We start from the raw sequence: 18747 nt of genomic DNA, 5'->3' as shown, positions 1-18747 counted from the left end.
CAAGCTCAGAAATAAGCATTGCAAACAAAAATGTATGGATGGGCAAACATGCATACTTGTCAGGCAAGTATAAAGTCACCATGCCAACATATATGGCACTCAAAGCATTATTATGGTTGTTTACTATGATGAGAAAAAATACATAATTGATATTTAATAGGCTTGTTTTCCTTTAAAATATGTAAATGAGTTGCATTTATCTAGTAATTGGGAGATATATTTCAGTGGGGTGATGTTCACTGTAAAACTCCTATTGTGAGAAATTGGATATGTTTTTATGTGCCTGATTTGAATTGAGGAAAACACCATGTTGCACTTGTGTTTGCGCTAAAAGGAGGTCCGGGGACTTGGTAGCAAAGTACTATTTTAAGCTAAAATGGGTTCAAAAATACCAGTGCATGGGCAGAATTTCAATGTCACATCCCCTTGTTTCGCCACTCCACCCACCTTGTTGCAGGCGTATTTATTTCTGTGGACCAAATTAACAACTGGTAATAAATGCGCCCGCACTCTACGAAATTTGTAAAATGTGGCACTAGCTGACTTTAATGCCCCAGCGCAGCATCAAAATGAAAGCCTATGGTGTTATGTAATGTGCGTTATGCTGATTATGACACCTGTGTTAGTGTTATATCTGCATGATGGTATTATGACGTCAGAGTAAAGTGGTGTGTTTGAGGTTATAACACCGCAACACCCACACCTACTAAGTCAGACAAATAAATGTCTGAATCTTGTTTTCTGCAGCGATGCTGAAGCGTTTGTTCAGGGGCAACTGCTGCCCTCGTTTCCATTTTAAACACCACCCGCGGGAAGCCCCAAGCAGACGCCTCCAACGTGACACCACACGAGGAAGTCTTGCTACCTTCTTCCTCATTAAAATCGCTCATTAAAATGTCTGACTGCGAAGAGTCATACAGAACAACAAGGCCTGCAACCTCCAAACTGTTTTACTGACATGATTGCAATACTGATGCACGCCCTCCAACATAACATCACCACGATGCTTCACTATTACTCACCACATAATTGTATGATATCTACCATTTTTTCTTGAGTGGAATTATAAAGTATTCCCAATCCTATAGATTCCAACCTTAGAGCTGAACTGGTTGCACATACTCTCCTGTGGTCTCCTTTACTCGAATGCATCTCACTGTCTATTTTTTTAATTGTTCAAGTCTTTATTTGTGAGACAAAATGTCTTTTGCAAAAGCTGGGTGAGAGCAGAAAGTCTCAGTGATCCAGTGAGATGGACCCTGCAAGATCGATTGCAAAAAGCAAGACGCCACATGCCGATGAAGGTAACGCATAAAAAAAGCAGTTCTTTAGAATCGATGAGTCAAGGCCCACTCCTATGATGTACAGATGATAGATGAGGCTGCTGGAGCGCCACCTCAATCATTGTCAGGTACCGGACTAACGTTTTGTTTTGAAGTTTCGCTTCTGGTTTTTTGTTTAAAAACACTGCCTGCCAGGGTCTCCTGCTGGCATTCTAATACATAGTCTTTTGTTTCCTCAGCTGGGATGAACACCAGCGTTATCACCTAGCAACACTGGAGAAATGAGGACCCCTGGAGATCTCCCTAGAATCAAAATACATCAGCCTACATTCATTCCTATATGCAGCCTGAGCTACAATTCTCAGAAAAGCTATGCATGTTTCATTTTGACTATTGGAGATGCTCCCTTTGCTCTCAAACAGTGAAACTTTGGTTGCTGGGTGATCAACCAAATCTACCGCTATATTGGGACAATTTGCTTTTGCTGTCACACTAAGCTTCTAAAATGAAGTTTAAGTGATGCATTAGCCACTTTTTCACCCACATGTCAAATAAATGGTATGTTATGTAAACTACAAGAAGGCCCATATAAATTTTGCTACAAAAGTGTATTTCCATAAGAGAGACTGAAAGCAAATCAAAACATAATATCATCACAGGTCCAAACTCTGCTGCATAATCATAGCTTGTAATACCAGTAAATCATAGTCACCTCCAGACATGTTGTCTATCAAAATATAGTCCACAGTGTTATGCTACATATTAACCTATTTAGCTGTAATACACTATGCCAGAGTCCAATCACAGAAACACCAGAAGCATAACCTACCAAATACCTCATTATTTAATTCTGCAAATGTTCAAAATAGTTCAATTCACTGTTCACTGCTAAAAGGGTGGGAAATACCTCTTGTCAATTGTGGGAGATTTTTTTTCTGTTCTTAGGTACAATGAAAGTGAAAATATCATGAAATATCATCTAATGGTTTTGACATTTTTGTTTGTGTTAGAAAGTGATGTACTGTTGTGTCAGATGCATACCCGAGCTCCAGGAATCTCACAGCAGGCCTCCTGGATGGCCAAAGAGGGATCACAGTACACCATCACCTGCTGAATATCCATCTGAGAGAGAAAATAGTAAGCAGCAATTTAATCTTTCAGATCTTACAACACTGAATGTTGCTGTAACTGTACAAGTAAAGGTAGGGCAATTGAGTGTAGTCAAAAGAATTCTTTGTGAAGACATGAAGAGAATGGTATAAAGAAATTGTGGTAATGGAACAAGAGAAATTTAAATAGAACTAAAGAACATTTTACACCCCAGATATTATTATAAATCTTGTTTTCCTTTATTTATAACCTCACATAGCATTATAGGTTTATTACTGGGAAGCTTACCACTCTTGTGCAGCTTCTCACAGTGTTTAATTACAGTCCAGTGAGGGGATTGTTTAAGTCTTCACAAATAATACATTTCCTGTATAATTACAAGTGTAGTCATGTATTTTGCATTTATTCAGAACTTACTGAATATGAGCAATCCTTAATATCAAGTTTGGGTTTTGGAACAGCTTCCAAATATTATACTATTTCTCAGCCATTTGTAAACATTTGCACAAACAAAGTCAATAAAATCTGAAAGAAGATATTGATGCAGCAGTTTTGCCTGCTTCAATACTATTCTTCATACCAGAGCTATTGTTGAGGTAGTATTGTAAGCACGCTTACCAGTAAAAGAAACAACAATAGCGAAAAACTAATGAGTTCTGGAGAGTGAAATTGTGGACCTGTCCCTAACTCCACCTGATTGTGTCCACACATTCCACCTTGCTACAGCCATTCTTTAAGCTCACTTCAATTCTTTATACCACTCTCCAATTCCCCACCCGGGGCTTCTAATTCCTCTGGCTTGTCATTCCTTTTCACAGTTTTATTTCTGAGTCAAAAGCAGGGGACCTAACCTTCAGGTGCTCAAGTGGGCGAGCCCGAAAGGTCTTTTATGTCCGCACTGTTGTACACATGCCCATTTAATTTATCACTAATTTACTTGATCGTGCTTGTGGTAAGGAGTTGATTTATAAATAATGGTTGAAGCTCATTAAGACAGTCTCTTTGGAACAGGTTCTTATTTCATCAAGATCTTAGAAAGGTGGATGGCACACTAGCCCTGTGGAATGGTGCCTCTGGTACTTCTCCTTGCAGATGTGTCCTTATTTAACCCTGCACAAGACACACACACACACACACACACACACGCAAGCACATATGTGCACACACACCTACATGCTCACACACAGACACCCACACACAGACCAAAAGGCCATATCTCAGCCTTTAGGTATATTGCGCACAGAAAGCAATAACTCTGAATACTTTAAAAGTACTCTACACATTTAGCATTGGAGAAGGCAGGACAAGGCCACAGCATTTCTGCCAATCATCTAACGGGCACCATCCCACCAACCCTCCACTATTCCAGCCCCTCCTCATCCCCATCTCTCACCTCCACAGGGGTGGCGTCCCTTGCCCTCAAGGCCAGCAACGTGTGGCCTGTGGTGGGCACTGCACCGCGGGGCTCCAAGGGATGGGTCTCGATGGTGCCGCAGTCCACATGCAACGAGGCAGCCCTCTTCTGCACACTCAATGCCACCTTGTGCCAGCTCAGGTCCAGCAGAGACTGCACAACCTCTCCGTCGAACACGCACCCTACAGGCACGCCACTGCCATCTGCGGAGCCCGCACGCAGGGCCAGTGTGCTTTCAGGCCCATTCAGGTCCAGTGAGAGCTACAGGGGGGATGTGTGGAGCAAGGAGCTTTATTATTTCAGTTTAATTTGTACTTGTTCCAAATGATCCAGGCTGAAGTAGAGTAAAGGAAATCAGTGCTAGCTCATTAGCTGCAAAGAGGTACTTTTAACTTCTCATTATCAGTGAAGCAATACATGGACACTAGTTACATCATAATTCAAGCGATGAGGTTTAATGAAAGACTATGTAGCAAATGTTGAAGTGAACAGTGGGCCATGGAATTTGTAACCTGTATGCATATACTTAGGGAAAGAAATTGGTCTCAACTAATTTAGAAACTGAAAATAACTGAAAACAACATGTAAGGGGGATGAAAGAGCTGATTTAAATTGTAAATTTATAGTAATTTAAACACCATTTAAAGCTTTAACTGATTTCTGTTATTGGGAAAAGCTTTAATTCATATTAAGCAAAATCTAATTGACACACCTACATGACTGTTCTTCAATACTTCAACTAATCTGGGCATGTTTTTTGGATTTCCATTGGATTCTGTGAGTATGGCAATGTAATGGAACATGGACTCTCGAGTTTGGACAGCAATCAGCTAACAGGATGTATTTAAGAATGATGACATTCATTCCTAGGTTGAAATAAGATGCAATGTGAGAGCAGAAGTTTCCAAGCAGGCTCAGAGGACGAGTCCCAGAACGTTCAGAGGACGAGTCAAAGCAGGTTCAGAGGACAAGTCCAAGCAGGTTACCCAGAATTTCGGCTACTGCCAGATTCACTCATGAGGAAGAATGGCTTTGACATCACATCGATTATAGAGAGAAAGATGACCATTTTATTGATCCCATGGGATCAGGGCCTCTTGATCAGATTTTTGGCTATAATCTGTGAACCACTATAGATGAAGATGCACTCTACAAAATGAAGGTAAGAGCAAAGTGAGAAGAGGAGCTATACCTGAGGGTATCCCTGCTTATCTGAGATCTGGAAAAGGTAGATGTTTTCCCGCAGACTCTTCTTCTTCAGCAGCAGAGTGAAAACCAGCGTGAACTCCTCAGGCAGGCCGTGAGGAAACACATGACTGCAGGGATTTGTAGATGTGTCATTAGACTGCATTCTACTCCACGAGCCACCAAACCACTCAAAGACACACACACAAACAGATACACACACACAGATCCAAACAGATACATAAAGCTGCATCCCTTCCCGGCAGTAATGTAGGGGGTGAGGGACACAAAGGGTTCCTTGATATTTGTAATGTTTGACTGCAGAGAAGAGAATAACCTCTGACATGCATTTTCATAGGAAATGCAGCCAGGCCAACCTCATCTCTGGCCCTTCCTGGGCAAAGTGTTTGGCAGCCATGCTATAGGTCAAGGTCAGGAAAACTGTGAGAATGTTTACCACACTTATTGGCTCTCTTAACACAGATGTTATTCGAAACTTAAATGCACTAGTTGGATCAGAGTTTGAGAGAGTGTATTAACACAGATGCACATGCTCACACAAGGAGTGGAGAAATTTGTTTGTCTCTGTACAACAGACTACTATAATAGTGATTTAAAACAGATGAGGAGAATTTAAGGAAATAACAGAGTAGCTGCCAACTAAGGGCCCCTCTTCAGCACGCACGCACACACACACACACACATACACACACACACACACACACACACAGAGAGAGAGAGAGAGAGAGAGAGAGAGAAAAAATAGACAAGACTGGAAGAGGAAGGTTAAACTGAACTGCAAGGGAGAGTCATTTTCAAAACTTGGTTCTGGACACTACCACCTTTTTATGCCCCCTTATAGACAGTTTCTTTTTTCACAGACAAAAAGACAGACACACTAATACACTGCAGGAAAAAAAAAAACAAAAAAACCCAGCATGGTGTCAGAGGCAAAGGACAAAGGAAACTTAGTCTGGGTTGGCAGGATGACTCACTCACATTGAGGAGACTCAGGGCCAGAAAGCATGCAAACCAACTGCTACAATGAGCCTAAGTCTGAGTCTACAAAACCTAAAATCAGATAGGGAGAGAGACAGACAGAGACACACAGAGAGAGAGAAAGAGAGAGAGAGAGAGAGAGAGAGAGAGCGCACTAGTGTGAGAGAAAAGGAGCTAGCAAGAGAGAAAGGGAGAGAGACAGAGGCAGAGCCTTGAGACCAGAGATAGAGATAGAGAGCCCTGAGATCAGAGGCTGACACATAGACAGGAGGGAGGGGCAGACTACACGTAGAGACAGGAGACCAGTGAGAGAAGTAATGTGAGAAATAAAAGAGAAGAGAGAGCAATGAGTGTATTAATGCAGGCTGCACTGAGTGTTAAATAAACAGATATGACAGGGTGAATTCTGAACATAGTCTCTCCCTGGGCCCTGGCTAGAAGACAAGCATGATTTAGAGTGGGGGAGAGAGAAAGAAAAACTGCTCAGCTTTCAAATGGGGAAAGCACCCGGGGCACTGGAAAACTCATCCTGAATGAGGGACATCCTGATGGAGTGTGTGGGTGGGGGGGGGGTGTGTGTGTGTGTATGTGCACACACATATGCCTACCTGTCGGTGTCCTTACACAACTGGAACTTTCATATAGTGTCAAACTTCTCTACTTATAAAAGTTTTGTATACTTTCTCTTGCAGCTACAGAGCAAGAGTTCCAGTGTTGTATATTTACTATAAAATGTGGCATGTTGATGCAAACCTCATGTGCAACCTACAAATGCCCTTGCAAAAATTAAGGGCCACAAAAACTTACTTTGACAATAGCGATATTTATGACAATATACATTCTACCATGAATAGAACTGGAAACCAGCACCTCCCTGACAGCAGGTTCATAGCTACTATGTGATCTGTGTGCCGTTAGCTCTAATTGGGTTATAAAGTGCAAAGCGACACCAAAAACAGACCAAGAATAGACCCAATATTGGCTATATGACAGTTTGACACACTATGCAGCCATATCTAAATGCAGATCAGCAAATGAAGCCAAATTATGCCACAGTGTTTACTGCAATGCACATGATGCTCTTGACAGGTAAAAAGGAACTTACTGCCTGTCTCATATGGAGGCATCTTACAGCAGTGCATGCATGCACCGCTAGGCCTGTTCTAGAAGAATCCATTACCACACTCAATACTGCTCTTTCGAAAACTGTAGCAACATCTGATTTCATACAACAGAAACAAAAGAGGTACAAAAAATTTGCTTCATTCCCTCATCCACTTATTTGTTTACAGCTGTTTTAAAAAAGCACTTTTGTCAAAGAGTTGGCTAGGGGACAGGCTGCATGTCACAGTGAACAGGAACGCAGCACAGTTGGAGCTGGTCGCATTACGTGCTCACATATCTGCAGATGAATAGGGTAGCAATCACGGGAGGAGGACGAGTGATGAATCTTCCTGCCTCCCTTCAAACTGGGAGAATGCCACTCAAAACAGCTTGAAGCTTCTTTCTCATAGCCTTCTTAGATCACAGCTTTTCAAGGATCCAAATGCTCTGATACATGCTTGACACACTGAAAATGATGGACCTTTCAAAAGAACACAATGACAACAAAAATCTCTTCCTCATCAACAGACTATACTACTTATCTCACCTATTTGGCAAATATTTTGATTTCCCTTTCTGTTATGTCTACAAAATAATAAAAGGTGACATGGAAATCCTGAAAGCAACCCAATGTGTAGACTTAACCCAATGTGTGGACTTTGTAGCACCAGAACTCTGATAAAATGTATGGCTGGAGATTGCTTAATGCAGTGCTTTATGGTTACACCCAAAGCTCATTGGGCACTTAGAGTTATTGTTAATAAAAAACATTTACCACCTTAGTGGTGTGTAGGCAGAGAAATGTGCGCTACGGTCTGCTCAGATGCCTGCTACTAAACACACTTACAAACTCCAACAAGTATTAGCATTTTGATTTTTCTGTGCTTCAGGCCCGAGTTGTTAATCAACATTGAGCTGTCATGGCTGGGTATATTAGTCACAGTTTGGCTGAGCAGCAGGCTATGTTCTGGCCTGCGTGAACAGCTGTGTTGCTGCAGGCAGTTATGATCAGCCCCAGCTCCATATGCTGCAGGTGGGAGAGAGGAAAGGCAAGAATGGCTCTTACGTAGCTTCTTTTTAAATAGCTTTGAATAGACAGAAAGCAGAAGCAGAGGAAGACTTACTTTCATGTATTATTGAACAGTAATTTCAACAGCATATCATGAGGATTCTTAAAGAGGGGAGAGATATACAGAAAGATAGAGAGACAGTAAAGGCTTACTCAGTGGGCTGGATGAGGCGGACCTTCCCGAGGCGAAGAATGACTGGCCCTCGTGGGTTACGAATCTTCTTCACCTCACTGTTCTTCAGCAGGGACAAACGCCGCACCAGATTGAAACCTGTGAGTCAATCGATCAATCCATTAAGCTCCCGGCAGGCTAATCAATCAACTGCATGCCAGATGACACACACAACACAGCATGTAGCAGCAGGAGCTCAGCTGAACAAGGAAGGCCATCAGGTTACAAAAAGATCAGGGACCCAGATTTCAGGCCTCTATGGCACTGAGCGTGTCTGCAACAATTCCCCACTGGTCCACAAAGCTTAGATACTGAATTTCGAGGATATTGTATATACAAGCATAGTATTGTTTAAAACAAATGTTTGTAGGCTTCAAACCTTTAAGAAAAGTTAGTTTTTTATAAGGGATGCATGAATCATCAAAAACATCAGAGCTTATTATACTATTGATAGCCTAAATACCAGTTATGCAACTATTAATCTAAATACCAAGACCAGACTGATTTACAAATATGTAACGAAAAAAAGATTCTATAATATATATATATATATATATATATATATATATATATATATATATATATATATATATATATATATATATATTATATATATATACACACACACACACACACACACACACACACACACACACATATATACATATACATATACACACACACACATACATACATACATACATACATACATACATACATACATACATACATACATTCATTCTTAAAGTTAGGGTTTTGAAATAAGGCCAAAAATACCAAGGTATTGCAATAAAAAATATTTTAGACAATAATGATTATCATAATAATATTTATGAATCTTTTTTTTTCAGCAATATTAGTAAACACTAAAATCCAAGAATAAAAAAAACCCCCCTGCAATTTACAAGAACATTAAAATATAGAAAAAGTCCTGCTGGAATTATTAAGTACCAAAACTAGCATTAGAGTTTAGTCACAAAGATTGTGGTTCCTTAAATCCTTACTTTGTGGAAATTCTTGAAATAAACTTGATGTTAGGTTAGTTACTTTATTATCACCATGCTAAAATGAGTGGCAGTGTAAAACTTTAATGATGGGGCTTCTGTAAACAGGATATCAGGAACAACACATGAAAGTCTTATATCAAACCACAGCAAAACACCAATTAGTGTAGACAGTGTAGCAGATCACAGACTCAGAAAGTCAGCGTGAGTCAAATGCTTTTGGCATGCTTCTGGCATGGTCTACATGGAAGTGGTTACGTTACTTCTATAAACTGCTAAATAGATTCACAAGCTAGAGTTTCCAAGTATCCATGGAGCTGGACTATACAGAGCATGCAGACCAACAGTAGTCTCTAACAGGTGGCAATCATTAAATATATTTGTTGCTTAACCACAAATCACCTTGTGTAGAAGAAATATTATTATTCAGTCATTTAATATTCAACAGACATTGCCATTTTATTGCTCAATCTTAGAGGACATTTGTCAGTAAGATCACTGTACCAGTGATGTTGTGTCTGGCTGTCTGTGGAAACTTCCAGTCCTCGACCTGCAGGGATGGACAGTTCATACCTATTGAAAGAAGCGGACAGACAGACATGGAATTTTATCACACCCACTCCTGAGAACCTTTACTGTAAAAGTTTTCCCAAAGAAAAGTTTAGTGTATAGCCAAGGACAGCTCTGTCAAATGCTGGACCCAGGTAAAGAGAGCACGTGTTAGAGTGATCAAAGCTCGCCTGCAGAAGACAGATGCCATCTCAGATATGGAACTAAATATAATTTCTATCTGTTTGTAAGAATCACTCAATAATCCAGAGACAGGTCCCTCTGACAGCTGGCCTGACGTTCTGTCGGACAGTGGCCATCACATGACAAATCTGCTCATGGTGACACTCACAGCTGTGATGCAAAATGTTGTCTGTCATGCAGCTAAAAGAGACATCACATTAGACAGGGTTCAACAGTGGAACACCAACACCAGAACTGTCTACTTAACCAGCCTTTAAGCAGAATGCCTCCAGTGATGTTAGCATTACAGTATGGTTACATCAATAATCACAGATTACAGAAAGTCAGGACTTTGACCAGCTCAAAGATGCATCTATCAATCAGTGAGCAGTTAGTAGAGACTGTCTCTGAGTGCAGCTGTCACTTGGATGTTTAAAAGATCAGTCAGATACAGTATAAAAAAACTGAAGTAATAACTGAGTAAGCAGATCTATGAAATTTTGGGGACAAGGTGTAGTGGGTGGCAGGGGGGCAGGATGAGAGACACGGCTACAATTTGCTTCTCCCTGTCAAGCCCCATACATGTTTTACAGACACATCTGAATCTCTTCTAAGCCAACTCACCTAAGATGAGGAATTATTTCTCCCAAAATACTTACTTGACCCACAACTCATATTTGATATTGTTCTCACATCTTAGGGTTTTGATGTCCAACAATAACCAGGTGAACCATATTTTTTCATGCCAACTTTCCAACGCTTCTCTTCTCATTTTGCTCAGAAAGGCAGAAGGCACAATGGGAGGCTTCCATGAAAGAACCTGGGAGAGTGAGGCCTAGGAGAACTCTGGATGGTTCAATGGAGAAAGAGGGAGCAAGAATAGAAGGAGCAGGAGGAGGAGGAAAGCTTTGTGTTTCTCCATGTTTCACTTGCACCGACACCAGATGTCAGCAATACTTGCAGACAGAGAGCCAGGGCTAAAGGCTCTCTTAAATCTGGATGATGCTTCCAGTTTTCAGACCAATGACTGATGTCACAGATCCAACCTCCATTAATAAATCAGTAATAGTGCTCAGTTTAGCCAAAACAGGATATTTTTTAAAAATGGTGTGATCACACTGCATCCAAAAGAGCAGAGCAGCTTTGACAGCAGCTTTGATTCGATCTAGCCATGCTCTGCTGCTGAGGGGGTATCAGGCCTCCGTTTCACTCAGTCAAAACACTTCACAGGATGAAGCGGTTTAAAAATATAATCTCAGGGCAGTTCTCTCTGTACTTTGCTATACTTGTGCTCCGAGGGGCCAAGAACTGAGTCTGTCTGCTTTTTTGTCCCCCACAAGATGTTTACCTCCAGAACTGGCTACAAGGACTCATTATGGAGAAGGTCAACAAGTGCTCTGCGCAGCAGGGAAAACCAAGATTGAGCTTGAGAAGTGCCTGATCAGCTTTACTGGTACAACATTCAAGACTAATTTGATAAGGACACAGTTTTGGAGATGGGCTCATTTGTGGTGGTGGTGCCTGATAGCTGATAAAGTGAGATTTTCAACATGTCAGAGTTAAAAGGAAAGTATTCACCCATAAGGAAGAGTCCTCACATGCTTATTTTGCTTTAATGAGGTCTCTCATGAATCTAAATGATGCACAGTGTGGACAGTAAATCTTTAAACTACACTTGGATATCAGTGCTGCAATCAGCAGGCAAACTGAAATTATTTGAATGAAATCCAAAGAGAATCAAACAAGACAGAAATACCTTGAACATTCACCACACACCATGTCCCTTGCACTCCCCATCCAACAGCGCTAATGAAATTTTATGTGTGATAGTAGAAGGGACCCCCTGTGTAGTGTGTGGTCTGCCCTAGTTGGGGTGATGTAGGGGAGGTAATTAGTGAGTTATTTTAATGGAATAAATGTGGATTTATATAAAATTTCATTAGTGATTTTAAATAAAGGTGATATTGGTCTTTTCCAGGCTCTCACTTTTTCATTTGTGGACTCAGGGGAAACATTACTGAATGAGTCCTTTGTGCATTTTGGGCTTACGGTCTTCATGTAAATTTGAGTTATTAATGGCCCACTGGTGTTCTGAGCATCACATATGAATGTATGAAGCTACTGATTTCTTAATGGATAAAAGCTTCATTACAAACACAAATGTGATTTTTATATATATATATATATATATATATATATATATATAAACACCATGAATGAGTGGAGGAGATGCAGACAAATGCCTCGAGGCACAACTCTCTCTGCCTCACGGAGTAGCCAGTGTGGGACAAGCCTGATGAAAGACACAGCAATAGTCCAACGGGAGGTTGTGTGGGGACTGTCTGACAGCCTCCTAGTGCAAGGAGGATATCAGCTTTCAAAGCGAGCCCAGCCTTCCATGCTCTGTCTGTTACGAGATTCTTGGGAAGTGGAACAGCTTGAATTTCACTTCCTTCCCTCATTTCCATGCCTCTTCTCGTTCAAAGTTCACAATGCAGACAAGGAGAGGAAAAGAGCAGAGATGGGGAGTTAAAAAGAAGAAGAACATGTGTTCTGGGCTATCGTATGGATTTTGCAGTGTCTTCTGCAGAGAATACCTGAGTATCCTTCGCTCTAGCCCCATGAAAGGACAGTTGCCCATCTAAGGGAAAATTTCAAATCCTCCATTTGAATCCTTGATTTTTTTTTTATCAATTACATGAAAGGTAATAGAAACTTACATGTTCAATATCTGTTCATTTTTGGATTAATCTTACTTCATAAGAAGGAGGTTTTGGAGTTACTTTTAAACTTGCACTTCCACGTTCGCTTTTGTTTTTGTTCACTTCATTAAACGCTTCAGTGGGAGACTCGCTTATTCGTCCCCTTTTGTCTCCTGCATGTATATTCTTCACCAATGACTTCGTTTATATATTCTAATGACAACGCATGGTACTACTGATCTTCCATTACAGATTTCTTCATACTGTTATTAAACACATTAAAGGCCTATTGTTTTCAGCAAAATGACCATTGCCAAATTACAGATTTTATAGTGTATTCAATATAATATTTATATACTGAGGTCATGGTATGAAATTATGTGTGTACATTATGACCAATAACTTTGGAAAGATTGCTGCAAAAGAGGCCATGGAAAAAGAAAAAGGCTGGCTCCCACTTTCCGCTAATGGAAGTTAGACATTGAAAGATGCTGATCAGTGCAGATCTCTTTTTCAGAGAGGCTCTCCAGAGGCAGTTTATATACGTTTAGCCCGTAGAGGATACGCTTCCTACAAGAACAAATCCCGTGGGAAATTTTGCGGAGGCATGCTGAGGTCCCCTTCCCAAAAATGTTATTTTCTGCAGAACAGCTGCATCTCAAGTAACTAAAAGTAGACCGTGATTAATTTTGTATGTTCAACAATCTGTCCATGAATAAGAGTACATTGAGCAAGAACCACAATATGGCCTATTGAAAAAGACACATGTCCACAAATACAAATACTGCTCAAAAACAGACTATGATATAAGCAGATATAACCACAGCAATTTAAACAGGCATTTGCTGAAGCCACCACTTAAGCTAGTGCCTCTTACCTTCAGCAGATGCCAGCTGACCCCCATGACCAGAGCAGATGGTCAGCAGCACAAGGGAGGACAAGATGACCCTCATGGTTCCTCCCTTCAGTGCCAACCTAGGACAGAGGACACTGGAAAGTCAGGCAGAGGAGAAAAGAGGCAGCAGGACCATATGACATCCATCAGAATAAGTCAAAAGCCTTAACTTTAGCAGTCAGTAAAGAAAAAAAGGTAGATTGAAGTTGATTATAGTGTTGGGGTATGGTGAAAAATGGTCCATGGTTGAGCACATAAATACCAATAGATTTTGCTTCAATTGCTCCAGCTAAGGGGGAGATTTTAGGGCAAAAAAATTGTAAGAGTCGAGGCAAGAAAGGCCCTTTGCAATGTGTTACTAGGCGCATTGGTTCGTAGCGTTTATGACATTGTGTTGTGGCTTAACCCATGTGGTAAGACATGTGTTTTAATAATCATTATAATGCTCATCTGTGCCTCTCTGTCATTATCATAGTTGCCCCACACACACACGCGCGCGCACACACACACACACACACACACACACACACACACACACACACACACACACACACACGTTTCATGGTCAATTATAAGTGGACAGTTTAAATGAAATGTTTAAAACTACATCTCTGTCAAGAAACATAAACAACCCTTCAAAAGATATTAAGTAGATATTTACATTTGCAGTAGACATGCACAAGACATGTACACATTTGCAGTAAACATGTACACATTTGCTACATCTGCCTGCTTCCATGTCTTGCAGACACAATTACCCTTCCCTTCATAGAACACACATACAAAGACTCAATATGCTTGTTGCATGTCAGTCAAAATCTCCACCCACCTAAAAAGCCAAAGGTTCACTGAAAGTCTATAAACCCATTTTGGAACTACATTCACTAGTGCTCTTACAGTCAAAGTGACCCCTACTCCAGCATGTCTGAACACATATCTGTCAAAATGAAGGACAGCCATGAAGCTCCAGGAATGAGACTTTATGGCTTCTATGCATATTGCAACCTGTCTGGAACGGTTGCATGATGGACATGTAGCAAGCATACCCCAACAGATGTCCAAGCAGAGACTGTATACCACTACCTGCTTAATATGATGGTAGTAAATTGAAATGCACTGGCCAGAGCACACTTTTCCACTTAATCAATAGGTTGATCTTAAAAAGTTGACTGTGGCAGATCTAACATTGATTGCGTTATTTAGAATCATATATTCATGGGATAGTTCCTTCTCACTTCTCACCTCTAAGTCAACTATGGTCCATATATACAGTATAGGATCCATTAAGGCAAGATGCAGTTACATCCTATCACCTGCATTCACTGAATCAGAGCTATTTTTCCAAGACCATTTGCTTCCACATTCCGAAATAAAAGCTTGTGGCAGCTTTGTTCTCTTTCACTTTGTTGGGCTTGTAAACAGTAAAGGAGCATACAGCTGGCAGACACTGATAAAAGAGAGGATCGTCTCTCACGCGTGGACCTGGCTTTCTGCCCGGTGCACTGACGTGAATTCAGCGGTCAAAATCATCAAGGTACCGCACATGCAATCGGGCTCCATACACACAACCAGTGCAAGTTGTGAGTGTTTAATGCTAGCTGAATAGTTAAAATGGATTACTTCCATGCCAGGAGAGCTTCAAAAACAGCGATTCAGCAGCCTCAAGGGGGAAGATTAAAACTGACAATGCGCTCAATCAACAGACGAGAGGTAAGGCATAATGAGCTGCTGTGTGCGGAGTGCCAGGATCTCGTCTTGCAGGGAGGGGGCTGTCAGACACACCTGCAGTGTGTTGTTTTCCTGTCAGAGTCTGAACATCACTTAATGTGTTCTTGACTTGTTGCCAGATGACAAATGCTACCATAAAACCGTTTTGTGCAGACGCCGATTGTTTGTCCTAATTGTCTGTATGCACTCTATAATTTGGATGGGTTTTGGTACAAAAGAACATGCAAAGCAGAATTAGATAAACTGCATATCATCCACACGAAAAACAACACCACCATCGCCACCAACAAAAACTCATATCCATACCCATCAACATTCACACATGGTAATCTCAGAGATATCATAACGTTGATGGTTAAAACATGAAAAATGTTCTGCAAAGACATGCAATTCACAATTTGACCCAGATAAGGCCACAGTCACAAAGGATGTGTTCCAAGAATCTGTGAGTCACCATCAAAACAGATTTTGCGCAGATAGCAAGGCATAAGGCCAGGAAAGGCATTGATAAATGCAGAGCAACGGTGAGTTGGGCTTTCTTACAACCAGGGGTGTGAAGGACACAGCTTCAGCTCGGCTGCATGAGTAACCTCCACTCTGCATATCACTCTGCTCATGTTCAAATCAAGATTTATCGGGTGGCATCCAGCTTCACACCTCCACACAATTAAACGTATTTTTAGAATCCTCATATGCTCAGCTGTGCCTTTCATGGGTTTCAGGGTGAACGCTGTATGCAATAAAAGAACTACAGCATTTGAAGTGAAAATTCACATTAGCAAAGACATTACTCATTTCATTGTTGCTGGTACATGGGGCTAAAGTCAATGATGAACTGTGCAACCCTACAGGATCCCCTGGAGGCTGGGCAATAAACCTAACCTCATGTATTTCTTCTACACAATTTTCCTGCTTGAAATATGCATCAGACAAAACTGGGGAACATTATAAAGATCACAAAAACACAATCCAGTAGGCTTGAATCGATAAAAATAGAGAAGTATACAGTTTTTATGTAACACAGAGGCTTCTCATACAACTATGCAATACGTGGAGCCTTTAAAAGCAAATGTGCTTTGGAAGCACACTTACCTACAGAGTAAGAGAATTGTCCTTGACATTTTGCCTCTCTCATTCAGATGGAACTTAACAGGGAACTTCTACTGGTGAGCATTTTAACTCTGCCAGGCTGAAATAGAAGCCAACTTTCCATCTGCATCAAAAGTGAGAGCTCAATAGCTTGTTCATAAGTCATGCATCAGCCATCTCTTTACCTTTCAGCTGAAACTCTGCCAGCAGTTGAAGGATTCATTAGGGTGAGTGCATGTTCTTTCCATTAACTCACGGACTCCCATACCGTGGGGAAAGACATATATCAGAAATCCACTACAGGACAGATTCAACCTGAGGAATATGATGTGCAGAAAATGGTTTTGCTGGGAGACAAAGGACATGAGCAGATTTTAGGTAATCTTTCAAAAGAACCCAACCAGAGGGCATTCACATAAATCATTGTCTGTATTTATGCATGCAATTTATTTATTTATTGGTTTATTTATTCATCCATCACTCAACAACACCCAACAAAACTCCAAAAAACTTAATGATTATGTCCCATCTACAATGAATCACTGAAAGCACAGCTACTCCTAACCGGAAGCTGCCACTTTTTCATCCTGTAGAAAAGTGGCCATACCGCGCGAGACGTTCCATCCAGCGTGCATTTTTTGGTTCTCCGCGCGCTGACCTGCATCGGCTCCATACCAGCTGCAATACAGTACTTTGCTAATGGAGGGCTAACTTTGAGCAACAAGTCAAACGTTTATAACAAACCTTCATCAAAGTAAAGTGGGCCTATTGACACGATCATTTGTATGCGGCTAAGCCTGAATATGCTTGCTGTGTTTAACAGAAGTTCGCGTTAGTTGAAGCTGCATCATTAAATGCATTTGCTCAAAACAAATTATAATATGCTCACAAATGAATCATGGGTGAGCATTTGTTTCCCAGGTTAATGCAATGCGTGTAAAAATTATAGATAAAAGAAAGCGCATCGTCGAACTCTGTAAATACACTAGAAATGGGTAAACAATTCTTCCTTATCTTTGAGGTAGGAGCGCGTAGAAAAGAAGATTTCCAGTGGCGCAGTGATGGAAAAAAAGTTCCCTCATACCTACAAACAATCGATAGTTCCACTCAGTAACGATAACATTAATCCCAAGAAATCCAGTTCGTCCAAAACTTGAAACTTGTTACTGGCAGAATCCACAATTTGCTCTTCAAGACTCTTCCCTGAGTCTTCTTAATGGAGAAGGGGAAGGTTATTGCACAGGACTCTCCTGACTAACTTCGTTCCTTTCCCCTCCCCTCGCCCCCAAGCCTATACGCTTTGCTGGGATATCCAGATGAGCACGCGGTGACATCACCTAGGCCGGCGTGTGCGGGCAATTCTTGAAGGTATCGCCTCCCTCAAGCTGATAAAAGGGTTATGTTACTCGAGAAAGCATGCGCTGTATTAAAGGATCAGTTGGCGGGTATCACAAGTTTTTAAACTGGTTTCAGCTATTGGCGTACTTTCTGCATGTGCCAAACTGAATAAACTGACGTCGGCGTAGCCTAGAGCTACAGTGTAAAATTAATCTAAATAATAACGGATCATTGCATATTTTCAAATGTGTCCACTCACACACAGTATCGCACATGTAAAGGAGATCGACCTTATACAAAGGTGTGTGTGTGTGTGTGTGTGTGTGTGTGTGTTCACGCGATAAAAAGTAGCTATTAAAACATGCAATTGTAAGCCTTCTAACCATTTTACCATAAAGTAGCATCTAGGGTTTTTTTTTAATCAAAGTCATTCCTCAAGTGCAACTTTGCAGAGACAGAACTGTAAATTATGTTTAATGGTTTGCCAGCTTTGACACTCCATAAACTCTTGGTTTTAGGCTAAAGTGGTCGTTGCTGTCATTCCCGGCTACAGTGCCACCTTCTCGGTGGGATTCCATTAGCGAGGGCTCGCTCACCACTGTCCTAACTTTGACCTTTAGCCCCGTATGCGAGTATGCGAGTCTTTGAATCTCTGCAATTTAGGCTCAGCAAATGAGTTAATGCAAAATTATTCATATTATCATATAATATTCACACTGCAATTAACATGATTATCAATATTCTATCAGTCAAAATTTTGTTTTGTTTGAGTACTTTTGTCCAGCTGACTCGTGTTGTGTAGTTTTTAGGTTCAAAGCAGGAACTGAAACTATTTATCCTGAAGGAACACAAAATGTGTGGAGTCAAACAAAAATTTTGTAATACTGTTTGACCAAATCTGATCTCTACAAAGACTGCTACCT

The 18747-nt window shown here is 40.9% G+C and overlaps 1 protein-coding gene across 6 annotated transcripts in view; it reads right to left on the bottom strand.

The window, feature by feature from the left end:
- The window catches only part of col16a1 (collagen, type XVI, alpha 1), a 51436-nt gene extending 33627 nt beyond the window's left edge, over nt 1–17809 (bottom strand). For 5 of the 6 annotated variants that reach the window (XM_027010119.2, XM_027010124.2, XM_027010123.2 and 2 more), the window contains exons 1-7: nt 17571–17809; nt 13652–13749; nt 9845–9913; nt 8318–8435; nt 5000–5123; nt 3787–4068; nt 2325–2405 (exon numbers count right to left, since the gene is read on the bottom strand). In XM_027010119.2, coding sequence (XP_026865920.2) covers nt 2325–2405; nt 3787–4068; nt 5000–5123; nt 8318–8435; nt 9845–9913; nt 13652–13727 — 750 coding nt within the window. In that variant the 5' untranslated portion in view covers nt 13728–13749; nt 17571–17809. The remainder of the gene's footprint in view (nt 1–2324; nt 2406–3786; nt 4069–4999; nt 5124–8317; nt 8436–9844; nt 9914–13651; nt 13750–17570) is intronic. The other variant, XM_027010120.2, reaches the window with a different exon arrangement.
- Nucleotides 17810–18747: the final 938 nt, after the last annotated feature.

The sequence above is a fragment of the Electrophorus electricus genome, chromosome 8, assembly GCF_013358815.1.
Source record: "Electrophorus electricus isolate fEleEle1 chromosome 8, fEleEle1.pri, whole genome shotgun sequence".
NCBI lineage: Eukaryota > Metazoa > Chordata > Actinopteri > Gymnotiformes > Gymnotidae > Electrophorus > Electrophorus electricus.
The sequence above is the reverse complement of the archived record's forward strand: the minus strand, read 5'-3'. Positions and strand labels throughout refer to the sequence as shown.